This window comes from Dipodomys merriami, unplaced genomic scaffold (assembly GCF_024711535.1).
Source record: "Dipodomys merriami isolate MVZ:Mamm:240054 unplaced genomic scaffold, mDipMer1.0.p SCAF_106, whole genome shotgun sequence".
NCBI classification, from domain to species: Eukaryota; Metazoa; Chordata; class Mammalia; order Rodentia; family Heteromyidae; genus Dipodomys; species Dipodomys merriami.
The window spans coordinates 1,906,882-1,924,535 of NW_027202338.1; the positions used below are offsets into that span (position 1 = coordinate 1,906,882).

The window sequence follows — 17,654 nt, forward strand, 5'->3', positions numbered from 1 at the left end:
CCAGCCCCTTCTTTGGATTTTTTGAGGGAAAAAAAAAAAAAAGAAGGTGTTAGAGGCATCGCTCAGGTGGTAAGAGCATCAGCCAGTGAGAGAAAGCATCAGATACTGAGTTCAAGTCCTCCTCTTGCTCCTCAAAAGAAAAAGCAATCCATAGAAACAAAGTTTCTATGTTCAATATCTTAATTTTCAAACATTGGCACAGTTTATTTTTTCCGGCCAGTCCTGGGGCTTGAACTCTAGACCTGAGCGTGCGCTGTCCCTGGACTCCTTTTGCTCAAGTCTAGAGCACTCTACAACTTTAAGCCACAGCACCACTTTCAGCTTTTTCTGTGATTAATTGGAGATAAGCATCTCACTGATTTTCCTGTCCAGGCTGGCTTCCAACCACAATCCTCAGATCTCAGCCTCCTGAGCAGCTAGGATTAGAGGCTTGAGCCACCAGCACTCCGCTGCCGTTTTCTTTTTTAAATCTCGTCCTGGGGCTTGAACTCTGGGCCTGGGCACTGTCTGTCAGCTCTTCAGCTCAACGCAAGTGCTCTACCACTTGAGCCACAGCGCCACTTCTGGTTTTCTGAGTGGGCTGGCTTTGAACCGAGATCCTCAGATCTCAGCCTCCTGAGTAGCTAGGATTATAGGCATGAGACACCGGTGCCCGGCTTCTTTTTCAAATCTTATGTGGGCCAAAAGCGTCATATATTCGAAACAGCTTTGGCTAAATGGAATGCCAGTATGATGCTGATCTAATATGACATTTTTCCAGATGCATAGTTTCAAAGCCATGCAGGACAGAAGGAGGAGCCAAGTTAATCTTGCCATTCCGGGGTTTGAACTAAGGGTCTTACACTTCCTAGGGTGGTGCTGTACCACAGGTTTGGAAGAACCCGTGAAAGGTTACAAGTGATCATTACACTGCTCTCACTTCACAGATACCTCACCACAGGCCTCCCTGCAAGGAATGCATTACAGAGAAACAGGCATAAAGAGGTAAATTGGCTTGTCTGAAATTTCAGGAAAGTCTTCTACAAGACAAGGGAGAATTTCCCTTTACCTTACTGGGCCTCAAATGAACAGATTATAATTTTTATAAAACAGAGAGTGAACAATTTGGGACTCCAGAGGACCAGCACAAGACAGAAGGATTTTCTGAGTCTTTTTCTACTCAAGCTATCATTACATAATAAGATTTTACCTGCACTGGTTTCTTAGTCCTCCTTTAACCATTCTGAACATATGAAGACCTGTTGAGCTATTCCAAAGTCCCATCAATTCCCACCTTTAAATAAACAGACAAAAAACTCAGAGGACATGCCGGATTATGGACCCTTTTTTCCTGATGTTATCTATACACCTCTTTTTCAAGATGAATAACAGTGATAGTATCCAATTAGAACTTGTTCTCTTATTTGGAGCAGGTGAGTGGATTCTGCCTCTTAACCAATTCCAGAGTGACAAACCTACAACACTTCTCTGGAGGCATTGTAAGATATCAAAAGGTTTTAAGTCCACTTCATATCTTCCATCACTTCCTAGTTGTAACTTAGATATATGATTGTCCCTTAATAGACCTGCCTAAGCCTTACTGCGCCATGCTCTCTCCGTGACAGATGGCCAAGCCCACACAGTCACAGAGCAGTGAAGCATTGCAACATGCAACACAGTTCACACTGCTGCTTAGGGCCAACCCAGGGTCCTCTGTGTACCAAGGTCACGCTGCTGGGAAGGGTGTAATTTGGGGATACAGGATGGCCTGAAAAAAGGAGGAAAGAGGGAAATGATAGAATTGGGAACACAGGGCAGGTCTTCTCACTTCTCTGGAGTCTACCTCCTCTTCAGAGCTAGACTTGGCAAGGCTTTTCACCTCTTAATTAGATCAATTTATCTTTCAGCTCATTTGGACTTCACAGTGGGACCTGTGAGAGTAGGGCTGGCCTGCAGAGGTCAGGCTTGAAACAGGGCAGATAAAGAATTGCCCATGTTCCCACACTGCCATGTCTCAGGAAAGTCAGAAGGCTCCTGCTCTCTGACCAGCCCTCAAGAGATTTCAGCCCATGGACTTACCACTGTTTCCTCTGACACCCCCACCCTGCCCACTTCCCATTGCAGAATACCGAGAGGTGTTGCCCTGGCCCAGTAGAGGAGTAAATCTTTCCTTCCTAAGCTTTCTTCCTGTACTTCTCTTGGCACTGCAAAAATAAGTTTCCAAATATAAAGCATCATCCTTGTTCCCCCCCCCTCCCCGCTCTCTCTCTTCATAAGACTCCTCCTCACGCCACCCAGTTTTTATTTCTGGAGTACATTTCATATTCTGTCCTTTTTAAATTTTTTTGTCATGGGGCTTGAACTCTGGGCCTGGGCACTGTCCCTCAGCTCTTCGGCTCAAGGCAAGCACTCTACCACTTGAGCCATAGTGCCACTTCCAGTTTTCTGAGTGGTTTATTGGAGATAGGAGTCTCATGGACTTTCCTGCCCAGGCTGGCTTTGAACCACAATCCTCAAATCTCAGACTCCTAAGTAGCTAGGATTACAGGTGTGAGCACTGGCGCCCAGTTTATTCTGTCCTTTTAGAATTCACATTCTCTTTACTTCAGCCATCCATGAATTTGGTCTGTTCCTGATCACACTTCTAGTCCAAGGCCAACTAAACCAGGCTATATTCACACATAGGTTTCTGGCTCAACCAAGCAAATTCTGCACCCCTGTCTCCTTGTTGGGTTTATAGTCCCTGGTACATGTCCACATACACATAGTTTTAAAATTCACACCCTGCATGGAGTTTCATACATTCCTGAGCTCTTCTCCAAAGCAAGATTCCTCCTTTTTCTCTGTATCAGTATCTCTGAGTAGCTAGAATTACAGGCATGATCTACATAGGAAAACCTGTTTGTTTTTTAATAGATATTAGCATTGTAACATGCTTATAAATGATTTCATACGTAATAGTTCAATGTGGAAATATAATGTTTTCAAACTCAGTCTTTTCAACTTCAGGAAATAGCTATATACATTTATATTTTATTTTTTGGCAAAAGCTAACCCAGTTTTATTGGACCACAAAAATCAATCATTAATGATGGGACCTAATGATGGGACCTAATAAGGATCAAGGATAAAGAAGGGTGCAAATCTGTTGATTAAAGTGACACAGGTAAACTGGGCAGGCAAACTGAAGGTACAAGGTGAGCTTAAGGACTGCACTAATTAGTCCAGAACTAGGAGGCAGAGCCTTTGCTGCTGCTTTTTTTTTTTTTTTTTTTGCCAGTCCTGAGGCTTGAATCTGGGCCCAGGCACTGTCCCTGAGCTGCTTTTGCTCAAGGCTTAGCACTCTACCACTTGAGCCAAAGCACATCTGCTTTTTCTGTTTATGAGAGGAATCGAAGCCAGGGCTTCATGCATGCTAGTCAAGCACTCTACCACTGAGCCACCTTCCCAGCCCCTCTGCTTTTTTAAAATTATTTTCTTTTTTTTTTTTTTTTTTTAGTGCCAGTCATGGGGCTTGAACTTAGGGCCTGAGTGTTGTCCACAAGCGTCTTTTGCTCAATACTAACGCTCTACCACCTTGAGCCACGGCACTACTTCTTGTTTTCTGGTGGTTCATTGGAGATAAGTCTCATGGACTTTTCCTGCCCGGGCTGGCTTCGAACCTTGGTCCTCAGATCTCAGCCTCCTAAAGACATTACAGTCCTGAGTTACCGGCCCCCGGCCCCGCCTCTACCAGTCCCCGCCCTTATCTCTCTCTGTTCCCCCACCCTCCCCCCATAGCCTTCTCTTTCCTGCTTCTCTTTCCCTCTCCCACTGATGCAATGAAGTGATTTCCGCCCTTTCAAGGGCCGGTCTTCCGGCTCCTCCAACTCTCACGAGAACTGGCGATGGAACATGGAAAAGTGGTACCGACAGTTCTTTTTTGCCCTTCCTCTAGCTTTTTCTCATCACAGTTCCGCCCTTACTACTCCCACTTCCGGTTTGGTTAAAAAAAAAAAAAAAAACAACCCGGAAAACTGGTGCCGCCCGTGGTGGCCAGGCATCCTTCCATTTCCGTCCATTCAACTTCACCCCTGTTGCTGGCGACTACGGATGCAAACGCCTCATTCCCCGAGTCCCAGCTGGCGCCTCACCCCGGGAGAAGAGTGGGAAGGAAGCGCAGGGCCCGCCCCCGTGCCCGCCCCCTCGGCCTTTCTCTCCGCCTCTCCACTCGCCATAGGCCCTCCCACCTCACCGAGCTCTCGCGAGCATTCAGAACTCTCGCGAGACTTGACGCCCGACTTGTGCGCCCGGGAAACCCCGTCGTTCCCTTTCCCCTGGCTGGCAGCGCGGAGGCCGCACGGTAAGCTGGCGCTCCGTGTCGGGTTCGGTGTGGGACGGTGGGGAGGGACCCCCCGGACCCGGGGCGCGTGCCCGAGCACTCCGGGGCACCCGGCGCGGGCCGCCCCGCCCCCTGGTGCCGCGGCCACGTGCGAGCGGCAGGCCCGGACATGCCCGGTCGGCGCGTTGCGGGAACCCCGAGGGGTCTAGCGGGTTAGTGGAGGGCTTCGTGGGGCGGCTCCCATCACGGATCTTGGATAGGGCTGTGTGATGGGTTTGTCTACGGTGTGTGTGAGGCGGGGGGGTAGGCCGGGCCGGGCTGGTGCGACCCACGGGGACCGTGAGGTCTAAGAGAACCGTGCGGGACTCGGGGTGGCCTGAGGAGATCCAGGTCGCGGAGGAGCGGGCTTATCGTTGACCGAGACACCCCACGTTGGTCATCCCAGCAGCGCCTGTGCTCACGTGCTTGCCCGCCCTTCCCTCGCAGATGCCCGGAGTTACTGTCAAAGACGTAAACCAGCAGGAGTTCGTCAGAGCTCTGGCAGCCTTCCTCAAAAAGTGAGTGTGGGGAGAGGGGAGAGAGCTGAGGTTTGATACTTCATCTCCTGCCACCCAGGAACTGGGCCCCTTGCCCCCAGTGTGAGGTCCGCCCTCTGGATGAGGCCTGTGTTGGTTGTATTGAATGCCCAGCCACATCCTGACGTCTTTCCAGATCTTGTTCGCCTACAGCTGGATTAGAGGGAAGGAGATTTGTGGGGTTTGTTTTTTTTTTGCCCATTTCTTGTCTTGTTTTAGGTCCGGGAAGCTGAAAGTCCCCGAATGGGTGGACACTGTCAAGTTGGCCAAGCACAAAGAGCTTGCGCCCTACGATGAGAACTGGTTCTACACACGAGCTGGTGAGGAACTTGCTCTGTGGCTGGGGATGGAGGGCTCAAGGACTCCCTGCTCCCTACCCTTCCCATGGGTCTCTATGTTGCCCCATCCCAAATTGGCAATGGGAGGAGATGCATTTTGCCTGGCACCACTTTGTACGTGTACGGGTGATGTGACATTTTGAAAACAAATTGGTGTTCCTGTTTTGCTTAGAATGTGTGTGTGATGAGAGAGAAAAACAACTGGGGCGTGAACTCAGCTGTTTTACTCAAATTTGGCGCTCTACCACAGCTCCACTTCCTGCTTTTTGGTGGTTGATTGAAGCTAAGACTCCTGTCTGGGCTGGCTTTGAAGCTCAATCCTCACATCTCAATCTCCTGAGTAGCTAGGATGACAGGACCCCAAGTTCCTTACAGAATTAGTATCCGTTATCCCTTTTGTATTCCTAACTGGTACTTGATTGGTCTGCTCTCATTTTCATTCTTACAGCTACCAATAAGAAATTGTTTTTGTGCACAGTCAATGTTTACATTTCAAAAGTCACTTGTCTCTCTGTCATATTAGCTAGCTTTCATTCTGTCTCTTCTTTCTAAGTGGTTTGTGGTTTGAGCAGGTTATTTCCTTGCCTTAAAACTTGACATAATTGGGCTGGGAAGGTGGCTCAGTGTTAGAGCGCTTGCCTTGAATGCATGAGGCCCTGGATTCGATTCCTCAACACCACATAAACAAAAAGAAAAAAGCCAGAAGTGGCGCTGTGGCTCAAGTGGTAGAGTGCTAGCCTTGAGCTGAAGAGCTGAGGGACAGCGCCCAGACCCAGAGTTCAGGCCCCACGACCGGACCCAAAAAAAAAAAACTTGACATAATTAATTGCATTTGCTGACTCCACAGTGCTAGGGTCACCTATCTGGACATTTCAAGATTCTGTAAACCCATCCTAATCTGGGGCTGGAGTACATGGTCTGGGTTGTGTGCAGATTGCCGTCTGTGCTATAGTCTTCCCTGCCTTGACCTCTCAAGTCTGAAGCCTTCTTTTATGAGGTGGGAACTCCAGCCTGGCTGGATCTCATCAGCACAAAGGAAGCCGTTTAGATACTGGCAAATCTTGAGATAAATTGATTTTAAACCTTGGTACAAGTGGCCCAGCCCTTCAGAGCGTGAAGTTTTGTGTGATTGCAATGTATCAGTTGTCTGTGGAGCCCACTTAGATTGGGCATGGGGACCACCATAATTGAACCATGGTCTCTGTTCTCTGGAGTTTGGAAGGCTAAGGTGCCTGTGGATTTAATAGGAGAGTCCTAACCATTTTTCCTGTTGGAGGGGGCAGTCTATGAACCCCAAATAGGGCTGGTTGGGTCTCTGGTATTTGGTATTGGGAGGTTGAGTAACATTTATGTGCACCATCTTAATGACCTTGAACACAACCTCTTCCTTCTGAAAAGTTTTAGAAGGTTAGGAAGCCATAGCACGTGGATGAATGAAAACCCTGGATAATTGAGATGGGCTAGATGGCCACCTGACTGTTACTGTGGGCTTTCCTGCCCAGCCACTCCGTGGCATGGGGAGATTGGCTTCTAAATCACTTGAGTCCAGGACCACCCTGCTGCATTGGTTTTTGTTGGGCTGGGCTGTGTCCGGTTCACAGCACACAGCTGAGGCAGCAGCTGCAGCTGTAACACACCCAGTGGATTGTTCCTGTCCATCCCTCTTGAAGGTGTTTGCTATCTTTTGTTCTAGAACCCAATGAGGTTCCATCTAGTTGACCCCCATCCACTGACCCTTAACAGGTTCTCCTCATTGTCAGTGAGAGACCAGTTGTGCCTCAGAGGTACCATGTTTTCCCTCAGTACCACAGGCTGCGGGGTGCAGTAGTTGGTGGGAGGTGACTTGTCTCCTGTCCTCTCAGCCTGGCCCTCTGTTTCAGCTGTGGCCCCCTCTGCATTTTTGTGCTTATAGCTCTACCTCTAAAGTGCTGGGGTCTGGACCTGGGGTGAGGGGCGATGGAAAGGAGGGCACACAGTCTTTTCTAGGCTTCAGCATGAACAGGGCAGGTGGCAGGGATATACTAGCTGGCAAAGGTGGTTTTCCACTCTGGGTGTTTCTGTACATCCCTGAGAAAATCTAAGCTGCCACTGAAGAGCTCGGTGAGCATTGTTATGGCTGGTATCAGTCACTATGTGTTCAGGCAAAGTGGGTCCTTTAATGGGTACAACTTAGTCTGGGAACTATTAGAACTTGGTGGATGCCTACTACTGATAAGCAATGTTGGGGTTCAACCCTCATCTGACAGGGGCTGGGAAGGTGGCTCAGTGGTAGAGCGCTTGCCTTGCATGCCTGAGGCCCTGGGTTCGATTCCCCAGCACCACATAAGCAAAAAGAAAAAAAGCCGGAAGTGGCACTGTGGCTCAAGAGCTGAGGGATAGTGCCCAGGCCCAGAGTTCAGGCCCCACGACCGGACCCCCCCACCCCCCACCCCACCCCCCCCCAAAAAAAAAAAACCCTCATCTGACTGCTCTGCTTGGCCTCCTTTGCAGTCTGCTGCTTTCCTTGTCTTGGTGCTGGTCCTGCCCGGGATAGGAACTGGGGACACGGCAGGGGGAAGAGCCGCCCAATCCAATCTGGTAGATGGACACAATACTGCCCATCCCTGGTTGGGTTGCTGGTCATTGAAGAAATGTGCCCCCAGTTCCCTCAGTTGGTTTTGAGGGTGCTGACTGGTGTCCAGGGCTGTTGACCCCAGGCCATACTAGCCATCACCTGGCACCACTCTGGAGCGCCTCCCAGGAGGCTGTCACTGAAGCTGGGCGTTACTGTGGCCTGCTATGCAGGCCAGGGGCTGTGCTGGGACAGAGACCTCTGTGTGCTTGTGTGGGTGACTCATGTCTCCACTGTAGTGCTTAGGGCCCCTGCCCCACTGTCCCCACCTGAGCTCTCCAGGGTTGAGCTGCTTGTGGCAGTGGGTCCTCTGTCCATTTCTGCTCTGGCAATGTCTTCCCCCCTCAACAGCCCTGCCAGTGCTGGGGTGTCCTGATTGCAGGCCATTCCGCTGTGGCAGATGGGGTGTGGGGGAACCCTGGGTCCTGCCTAGTGGTGGTGCCTCTTCCTTACTAAAGGGTGACAGTAAGGTGTGTGTGCGCGCGCGCATACCCACTTGCACTGGAAAGGCCTCTTGTGCTGATCAGGGTCCTCATGCTCTTCCACCTCCCCCCAGCATCCACGGCGCGGCACCTGTACCTCCGGGGCGGCGCTGGGGTCGGCTCTATGACCAAGATCTACGGGGGTCGGCAGAGGAATGGCGTCATGCCCAGCCACTTCAGCCGAGGCTCCAAGAGTGTGGCTCGTCGGGTCCTCCAAGCCCTGGAGGGGCTGAAAATGGTGGAAAAGGACCAAGATGGGTATGTTGTGGGGAGCCAGGGCCTCCTCCACCACTAGAGCGGTGCCCTTAGCCCTTGGAGGTGGGCAGGGGTGCCGCCAGAGAGCAGATGGTGCGGGCCTCACCCTGACCTCTCTGGCTGACTTCCTCGGCTGCAGGAAGGTAATTTAGCGACTGTCCGCTTTCATTAGCCTGCTCGTTAACTTTTTCCAATTGATTTTTCTGGCTTTTGATCTAATGCTTGCACAAACGACACCCTGTCAGCTCCCAGGAGGGTTCCCACTCCTACACCAGCCAGGGCCAGCTTCAGGGCTTGGCTGGCATGGTGCCTAAGAGGAGGGGGGCTGAGTGTGTGACTCTTCCCTTCACAGGGGCCGCAAGCTGACACCTCAGGGACAAAGAGATCTGGACAGAATCGCCGGACAGGTGAGGCTGTGCACTGGTGTGACCACCCCCTCCCCTGGAGGGCATGGCTCTGGGCAAGAGAAATGGGTTTGTGCTGGAGCTGGAGGGAAGTTGGAATGCAGGGGGTAGATGATCCTGGGTCAAGCCAGCTCTTTGATTACTCCTCATCTTGCTGAGCACAGGCGATCTGTCCCTGTGTTGTCAGGGGACATCTTGAGCAATAGTGAGAACCCCATCCTAGCACTGAGCCGTGTCTTTAAGTCAGATTCAAGAGTTGTGGACTGTTGAACAGTCAGTAAGTTAAGTTATTAAGAATAAAGGAGCTGGGCCGGGAAGATGGCTCAGTGGTAGAGCACTTGCCTTGCGTGCATGAGGCGGCCCTGGGTTCAATTCCTCAGCACCACATAAGCAAAAAGAAAAAAGCCAGAAATGGTGCAGTGGCTCAAGTGGTAGAGCACTAGCCTTGAGCTGAAGAGCTGAGGGATAGCACACAGGCCCAGAGTTCAGGTCCCACGATGGGACCCAAAAAAAAAAAAGAATAAAGGATCCTGGCGCTTGTCGCTCACACCTGTAATCCTAGCTACTCAGGTTGAGATCTGAGGATTGGGTTTAAAGCCAGACCAGGCAGGAAAATCCTTGAGACTGATCTCCAGTAAATCAGCAGAAAACCAGAAGTGGCGCTGTGGCTCAAGTGATACAGAGCTGAAGAGCTCAGGGTCAGCGCCCAGTCCCAGAGTAAGCTCCATGACCAAAAATTAAAGCTGTCAGCCCTCTGAGGGAGAATCCTGAGGCTCAGGTCAGAACTGACTGCCAGCCCTTGCCCCTCACCTCACAAGGCTATGGGAGCTTATACTCCCATTCTACTTCTGGAGCTCCATAGGGTTATGGAGATGGAGTAATGTGGGGGGGAGGGCATGCAGGTACCCTAGCAGAAATCCCACTCACCTTTCTCTTCTGCCTTTTCCCACAGGTGGCAGCTGCCAACAAGAAGCATTAGAACAAAGATGCTGGGTTAATAAATTGCCTCATTCGTAATCCCGGTCTGGGCCTCTTGATTGCAAGCTTTGAGACCTGAGGAAGGTTATCCTGTTATGAGGACTGGCCAGGTAGCCCTGGGAGCTGAGCTGCAGGGCTCCATGCCTGGCATGGCTTTAGCCCTGCTTTTGGCCTCTGGTTATTCCTGTCTGAATAAGATGGCTTTGGGGAGGTCCCTGCTGAGTCCTGGACTGGAGTAGGGAAGAAGGTCCCTAGATGTGTGGAAAGGGATCTGCGGGCCTCCCCAGTGGCCTGGCCACGTAGCCCTGTCTCCAAGTCAAGGCACCCTGGGCTTGGGTGGGCCTGTTTGAGGCTTCCCCAGTATTTAGGGAAGGAGGTGTGCCCTCGTCTCCTGCCCTGCTTGTACATTCCCAGTTTTAGGAGAGATGAATTGAACATGGAGGAGACTCCCTGGCTGGCCAAAGATGCCTGTCATCCCTAGGAATGAGGGGAAATGCAAGATTGCAACCCAGACAAGGCAGAGCCCTGCCTTGAAACAGGAGGTTTCAAGTGTTGGGCTCTGAATTCAGTGTCTCCACACCAAAATTGTAGGTGCTTCCTGGGGCAGGGCTGGCACAAGGCTGTTCCATAAATGTCATGCTTCAGCCTCCCCAATGCTGGGATTCCAGTTGGGTGCTACCCTACCCTTCCCTAAATTTACTTTTTTGGGGCTTGAACCCTAAGGCCTGCCACTGTCCCTGTGTTGTTTTTGCTGCTCTCTGCTACTTGAATGCCTAGTTATGTTCCTTCTGTGGGACCCTATGCACCTTTCTTGTCTTCCTCAACTGTGATGCTTATTCAGCAAAATGCCACCAACAGCTGGCTTTAAGCAGAATCCCAGGTAGGCACTCTTGGTCTAGCCATACTTAGTAAACAAATGAGTTGGGTGTGGAGGGTCACCTGTAATCCTAGCCACCCATATGGTAGGAAGATACTTATTTGAAGACCTTCCCAGGTAAAGGAAGATCTTCTGTCAAAAAATAAGGATTGGGCTGGGAAGGTAGATCAGTGGTAGAGTGCTTGCCTTGCATTCATGAGACCCTGGGTTTGATTCCTCAGCACCACATAAGTAGAAAATGTTAGAGTGCTAGCCTTGAGCTGAGGGACAGAGTCCAAGCCCCACAATTGACAAATATAGCTCGTGTTACAGTAGTTTCCTACTGCCTCTTCCATATAGGGGGTTGACCATGCCAAAAGGTTTGTATTTAATAAAAACACCTGCTGGACAAATCCCTACCCCACCACCATCTCAGCCTAGGTGCTGACCCTTAAGCTCCTTTTTGCTCAGTGCTTGTTACCTTACCACTTGAATTACATCATTCCTTCCAGCTTTTTCTCATAGACTGTTACCTGGTGTGGCTTCAAACCTTAAGCCTCCTGAGTAGCTAGAATTACAGGCATGAGCCACAGTCACCCAGCTAAATGTAAAAAAATGTTATGTGCCTGTAACCTTATAAAATTAATATTTACATTGGGAATGAGCATAGATGAGGTAATTTGTGGGACTTCCCAAGGCTAGAAGTGTCAGAAACATTGGGACCTACGCAATTCTCCACAGCCTGTTACCACGCTGTCTCAGAAGGGAGAAAACAGACTGCGCAGATCCTGGGCCTTCAACTCAGGACCTGGGTGCTGCCCTTGAATTGATTAGCTGAAGGCTCCATGATTTGAAGTCTCGAATTTTTCTGCCCGGAATGAATTTGAACTGTGATCCTCAGATCTCAGCCTCCTGAGTAGGATTACAGGGCATGAGCCATCAGCACCTGGCTTGGAAATGATGTTTCTTGATGTGAGCCTTATGTTTCCTAGAGATAGGAGCACCCAGTGCCAAGCCTCAGGTACAAGTCAGAACACTGGGTAAACTACAGATGGAGGTGCCCAGTTAGGCCACCTGGGCAGGAGAATGCAAACCCACAGCTTCGTCTTGTCAGCCACAGGGGGGCAGTCAAGAGCCTGAAAACCGGCCCAGCATTGGAGGAATGCTGAGGGTGAATTCCTTTAGCTCCCAGCTCTAGACCTGGACTTCCTGGTGAGGAAGCCATAAGGAGAAACTGAGGCAATGGGGCACAAGGACTGGATACCTAGTGTTTTTAGACGGGCTAATGGCTCACACCTGTAATCCTATCTACTCAGGAGGCTGAGATCTGAGGATGGAGGTTCAAAGTTGGCTCAAGCAAGAAAGTTCAGGAGACTCATCTCCAATAAACCAAGCCAAACAAAAAGCTAGGCACCGGTGGCTCACACCTTATCATCCTAGCTACTGAAATCTGAGGGTGGGTCACGGTTCAAAGCCAGCCAGGGCAGGAAAGTCCTTGAGACTCTTCAATTAACCACCAGAAAACCGGCAGTGGTGCTATGGCTCAAGTGGTAGAGCGCTAGCCTTGAGCTGAGGGGCAGTGTTCAGGCCCAGAGTTCAAGCCCCACGACTGACAAAAAAAAGGCTAGAAGTTGAACTGCAGCTTAAGCCTTGATTGAAAAAGCTCAGCGATGGTGCCCACACCTCAGTACAAGCTCCAGGACTGGCAAAATAACACTGAACATTTGGGTTTTATACTAGCGGGGGGGGCAGGGCTAAGGGAGAAGAGAGTGAATGCAATAAATATGGTTGGTGGTTTATTTACATGTATGAAAATAGAACAATGAAACCTTTTTGCAAATGTTTTAAGAAGTGTGGAGGTGAGGTTAATTAGGATACATTGTGTAGATGTTACAATGACATTCTACTTGTACAATTAATACATCAGAGTAAAATGTATCCTAATGTTTCTAAAGGGGAAAAAAAGGGAAACCTTTCTCTTTCTTTTTGGCCTGGAGCTTTATACCACTTGAGCCTTCAGCCCTTCTTTCTTTTTTTTTTTTTTTTTTTCTGTATTTTTCTCGCCTCAGACACAATCTGCCTGTGGCAAACCTCATAGCTGAGAACACAGGCACCCACTACCATGTCCAGCTTATTTATTGAGATGGGGATGGGGGTGGAAAGAGGGAGGTGTTTCCTTTTTGCCTCAACTGGCCTTTACCTGTGAGAATCTCCTTATCTCCACCTCCTTGGATTACAGGCATGAGCCACCTCACTTAGAAACTGTTCATTGCACATTGCACAATTCCATAGCTTCACAAAGGTTGTATCCACATTTCAGGGGGAAAAAACGGAGGCTCAACTGAGATGCAAAATGAAGACTTCTCCATTTACTGGTGGCTCACACCTTGCTACTTTGGAGGCTGAGATCTGTGGATTGAGGTTCATAAACCAGGCAGGGCAGGAAAGTCTGTGAGACTGCTACCTCCAATCAACCAGCAAACAGCCTGAAGTGGATGTGTGGCTCAAGTGGTAGAGCAACAACCTTGAGCCAAATGGCAAAGGACAATGCCTAGGCCCGGAGTTCTAGTCCCAGGAGCAGTGTGCACACGCGCGCGCGCACACACACACACACACACACACACACGGCTCAGAGGAAATGAACCTAGTCACCCAGGCAGTTGGCTAAGGGTGCCCTTCCTAATTTGGTCTTCATGAGTGGCAACATTTACTGAGCTAGTACTACACACCAGACCTGGTCCAGAGCTATGCACACACAACCCTCCACATCCTTGTTTCCAATCCTGAGAGAAAAAGAGACACAGCGCAAATGGGGGCTCAGAGTATGGAGGGGCAAAATCACCCTGCAGATTCTCTGAATTCCGGCTGGCTCAGGCTTCTTTCCCGGATTCACCATGGCAGTAACAAGCCACCTCCTCTGCACCCCAGCAGTCCTGTCTCAGGGGGATTGTGGTCACCACAGGTGCTCCAGCTGCTCTAGGCAGAAACCTTACTACAGCAGGCAGCCAGAGAGCCGGGTAGTGGGGGCCACTGGAGCCCATCTCCGGTGGGGCTGGGCAGGAAATAAGGCGGGGCTTGGGGTAGAATTTGGTACCCTAAGACTGCTGCGACCCGGACTAACCAACCCACTTCGAGAAGATGCCTACAGGTCTAGGATCACCACTTACCACCATCTTTGTCCTCTTACTGACCGCAGCCGGCCTGGGTATGTGGCTAAAGGGTGGGCAAGGGAAGGGCTGGAGGGAGGGCCTCCGGATAGAGGAAGGGCACCCCCAAAGGGAAAAGAAGCAGAGCCAGGAGCTGGATGGCCTTGTTAGAAATGACATCTGATGCTGGTGGTTCACACCTGTAATCCTAGCTACTCAAGAAGCTAAGATCTGAGGATTGCGGTCAAAGCCAACCCAGGCCCAAAAAAAAAAAAAAAAAAAAGGCTGTGAGACTCTTGTCTCCAATAACCAGAAAACCGGAAGTGGAGTTATGACTTAAAGTGGCAGAGCACTAGCCTTGAGCAAAAGAGCTCAGGGACAGCTTCTGAAGAGTTCAAGCCCTACAACCAACCCCTTCCCTGCCTGGGTAAGTTTCCAATCTTGATCCTCAGTTCTCAGGCTCTGGAGTCACTGGGATTATAGGCATGAGCCACCAATACCTGGCTTTCATAAAGGATTTCTTGATGGTTGCACAAGGAAAATCATGGGTCCAGCTGCAGGTGGGACCCTAGACCTTTAGGGTTCCTGACCCACTCTCGTTTCCCATGTGCAGGCCCTGGGTGCCAGGCTCTGTTGTGGCACAAGAGTCCACCTTCCATGACCGTGAGCACTGGGGACGAGGCTCGACTCTTATGCCTGCACAAAAATGCCAGCAACCTCAATGTCACATGGTGGCACATTCTCCAGAGCAACCAATCGTGGCCCCCTATATTCTTGGGTCTGGGCCGAGGTGCCCAGGGCGAGTGGGTCATCTCGAAGGTGAACAAGACCCACGGGGGCATATACCAGTGCCGGGTGCAAGACAAGGAAACACCAAGACATTCCTGTGGCACCTACCTCCGTGTGCGTGGTGAGTGTGCAGATCCCCGGCTCCCACTGAGAACCCCCCTACTTTCTTCCCTTTTCTGTGTCCTACCTGGGCTTTGAACCAGCCACTAGGGCTCAAGGTGCAGCCTGTGAGGGAGGGCGGGGAAGGGCAGGAGGGCAGGGATCTGAGCAGCAGCACCCCTTTTCTTCACAGAGCCACCCCCCAGGTCCTTCCTGGAAATGGGCGAGGGCACCAAAAACCGCATCATCACAGCCGAAGGGATCATACTGCTGTTCTGTGCAGTGGTGCCCGGGACACTGCTGTTATTCAGGGTGAGCCCCATCCCTACCCCACCCCTAGGGACCCACCCTCAACCCAGCCAGGGGCCTGGGTAGGCCAGAATGGAAGCTCCCAAGTGCCCAGCGGGTCCTCTGCTGTTTAAGATTCTTCCACCGTTTGGGAGAATCAGAGCATCCATCTCCCAGGCCAGGGGCTCTCCACCTGCCGTTCCCCACTGCAGATGAAGACAGCCATAAAGCAGGGACAAACAGACCTGGGGGAGGGGCTCCCAGAGTCACTTGCACTGGCTTTGCTGCCTCACCTTAGCCCACAGAGGAACAATTATTGTTTACTGTACTTAAAAAAAATTGGTGGTATTGGGGTTGAACTCAAGTTGAACTCTGTCACTTATGTCAGACCAGTTCTTTTTTTTTTTTTTTTTTTTGGCTTTAGTTAATTTTTCAGATAGGGTCTCTTGCTTTTGCCCACCAATCTCTGACCAAGATCCTCTTGCCTATACCTCACTTGTAGCTGGGAACATAGACATGTGCCTACAAGCCTAGCTTATTAGTGTGTGTGTGTGTGTGTGTGTGTGTGTGTGTGTGTGTGTGTGTGTGTGTGTTGCTTGGGCTTGAACTCTGGGCATCATGCTCATGCTAGGCTTTTTCTGTTCAAGGCTGAAGCTCTACCACTTAAACCATACCACCACTTCTGGTTTATTGATGGCTAGTTGGAAATAAGACTCCCACATTTGCTTCCCTGGCTGGCTTCAATCCTCAATCCTCAGAATTAAGCCTCTTCAGTAATTAGGATTATGGTCATCAGCTTCCAGTACCCAGGTGTCTGTCTGTCTCTTTCTTGTCACTTATGGAGCTTGAGCTCAGGGCCTGGATGCTGTCTCTGAGCTCTTTTGTTCAAGGTTAGTGCTCTACCACTTTGAGCCATAGCACCACTTCTGGTTTTCTGGAGGTTCACTGAAGAGAAGAGTCTCACTGATCCTTTTGCCTGAGCTGGCTTTGAACCATGATCCTCAGATCTCAGCCTCCTGAGCAATTAGGATTACAAGTGTGAGCCCAGTTCAGATTTATTTATTTATTTATTTATTTATTTATTTATTTTTGTGACAGAGTCTCCATAGTTCATTACCCAGGCTGACCTTAAACCAGGATTCTCCTCTTGTCTTTTTTTCCCCCCATCGAGGGGCTTGAACTCTGGGCTTGGGTGCTGTCCCTCAGCTCTTCAGCTCAAGGTGAGCGCTCTACCACTTGAGCCACAGTGCCACTTCCAATTTTCTGCGCTCTACCACTTGAGCCACAGTGCCACTTCCAATTTTCTGGTGGTTTATTAGAGATAAGAGTCTCAAGGACTTTCCTGCCCTGGCTGGCTTTGAACCGTGATCCTCAGATCTCAGCCTCCTGAGATCTCAGCCACCAGCCCCCAGAATTCTCCTCTTTCTACCTCCTGAATAGCTGGGATGATAGCTGTGAACCACCCTACCCATTAGTTATTGTTGTAATTCACGAATAATAAGACAGTGGAGACAAAAGGAAACTAGCTTTGGGTCCAGAGAGAGAGAAAGAGAGAAAGAGAGGAGGAGAAAGAAAGAGAGAGACCTACCATGCACCATCCTCAGTATGTAGCGCCTTGTGCCCCCCACCTCTTTCTAGGAAGATTCCCTCCTGATATCCAGGGAGGGTTGAAGAACTTTTTCTTTTGCCCCCTCCCCCCGCCCTGCCCCATCATCCCCTACAGAAGCGGTGGCAGAATGAGAAATTTGAGGCTGATGTTCGGGATGACTATGAGGATGAAAACCTTTATGAGGTAAGCAGAGAATGCGGATGGGTGTATGGTGGGGGGGTGTATAGCAGGGACTGCAGCCATCCAAGCGCTATGCCCACCTCTCCTCCTCCCTGCAGGGCCTGAACCTGGATGACTGCTCCATGTATGAGGATATCTCCAGGGGACTCCAGGGCACCTACCAAGATGTGGGCAGCCTCCATATTGGGGATGTCCAGCTGGAAAAGCCGTGACCACCACCACCACCACCACCACCATCCTCTCACCCTGCCCCTGGCTGTTGTGTGCCCAGCTCCAAGTCTGTCCTCTATGCCTGCCTGGGGAAATTCTCTTGTCTTTTTTTCTCCACTTAGCTAGCTTCCCTCTGCACTGTCCCCCCCCCCCCAACCACCCCTCCCCTGGCTGCCTTTCCCAGGCTGTCTCCCCAGTGGGTAATGAGCCCTTAATCGCTGGGGAGGGAGCCCTTAAGAAGTCTGATTGTTGCAGCCTCGTTAGTATATCCCCCTACCCCCCCAGCCCTGTCATGGCCACTTAACAGTAATAAATCCTCTCCAACAGCAGACCTTGGCAGGAGTCATGGATCTCAGAGGAACACCCCGCTCCAGCTCCTTCCCCAGCTCCTTCTTCCCTGGGACCCAAGAGTCTGACTCAAGTTGGCCCCTCCTCTCCTCAGCCTCAGGATTCTGGACCAAAGCAGTCCCTGGCCTAGGCCCATTCCAGGAAGCTGAGGACTAGATAGCCAGCTTGGAAATGCCCCTCCTGTCC

At 50.6% G+C, this 17,654-nt stretch overlaps 2 protein-coding genes across 3 annotated transcripts; both read left to right on the forward strand.

Annotated features, from left to right (window-relative positions):
• The first annotated feature begins 4,056 nt into the window (after positions 1-4,056).
• Positions 4,057-9,982, forward strand: LOC138813218 (small ribosomal subunit protein eS19). Of its 2 annotated transcripts, none has more exons than XM_070001479.1 (6): positions 4,057-4,321; positions 4,746-4,857; positions 5,095-5,195; positions 8,381-8,564; positions 8,914-8,968; positions 9,918-9,982. In XM_070001479.1, the coding sequence occupies exons 1-6, from the start codon at positions 4,072-4,074 to the stop codon at positions 9,942-9,944; spliced, it is 729 nt and encodes a 242-aa protein (XP_069857580.1). In that variant the 5' UTR covers positions 4,057-4,071; the 3' UTR covers positions 9,945-9,982. The 2 variants fall into 2 exon arrangements, with proteins under 2 accessions (XP_069857580.1, XP_069857590.1); XM_070001489.1 differs by having other exon boundaries at positions 4,251-4,321; positions 4,787-4,857.
• A 3,914-nt stretch (positions 9,983-13,896) lies between these two features.
• LOC138813236 (B-cell antigen receptor complex-associated protein alpha chain-like) lies at positions 13,897-17,449 on the forward strand. The gene is made up of 5 exons (XM_070001513.1): positions 13,897-14,004; positions 14,559-14,855; positions 15,027-15,145; positions 16,845-16,913; positions 17,009-17,449. Exons 1-5 carry the CDS (start codon positions 13,938-13,940, stop codon positions 17,120-17,122), a joined length of 666 nt encoding a protein of 221 aa, XP_069857614.1. The 5' UTR covers positions 13,897-13,937; the 3' UTR covers positions 17,123-17,449.
• Positions 17,450-17,654: the final 205 nt, after the last annotated feature.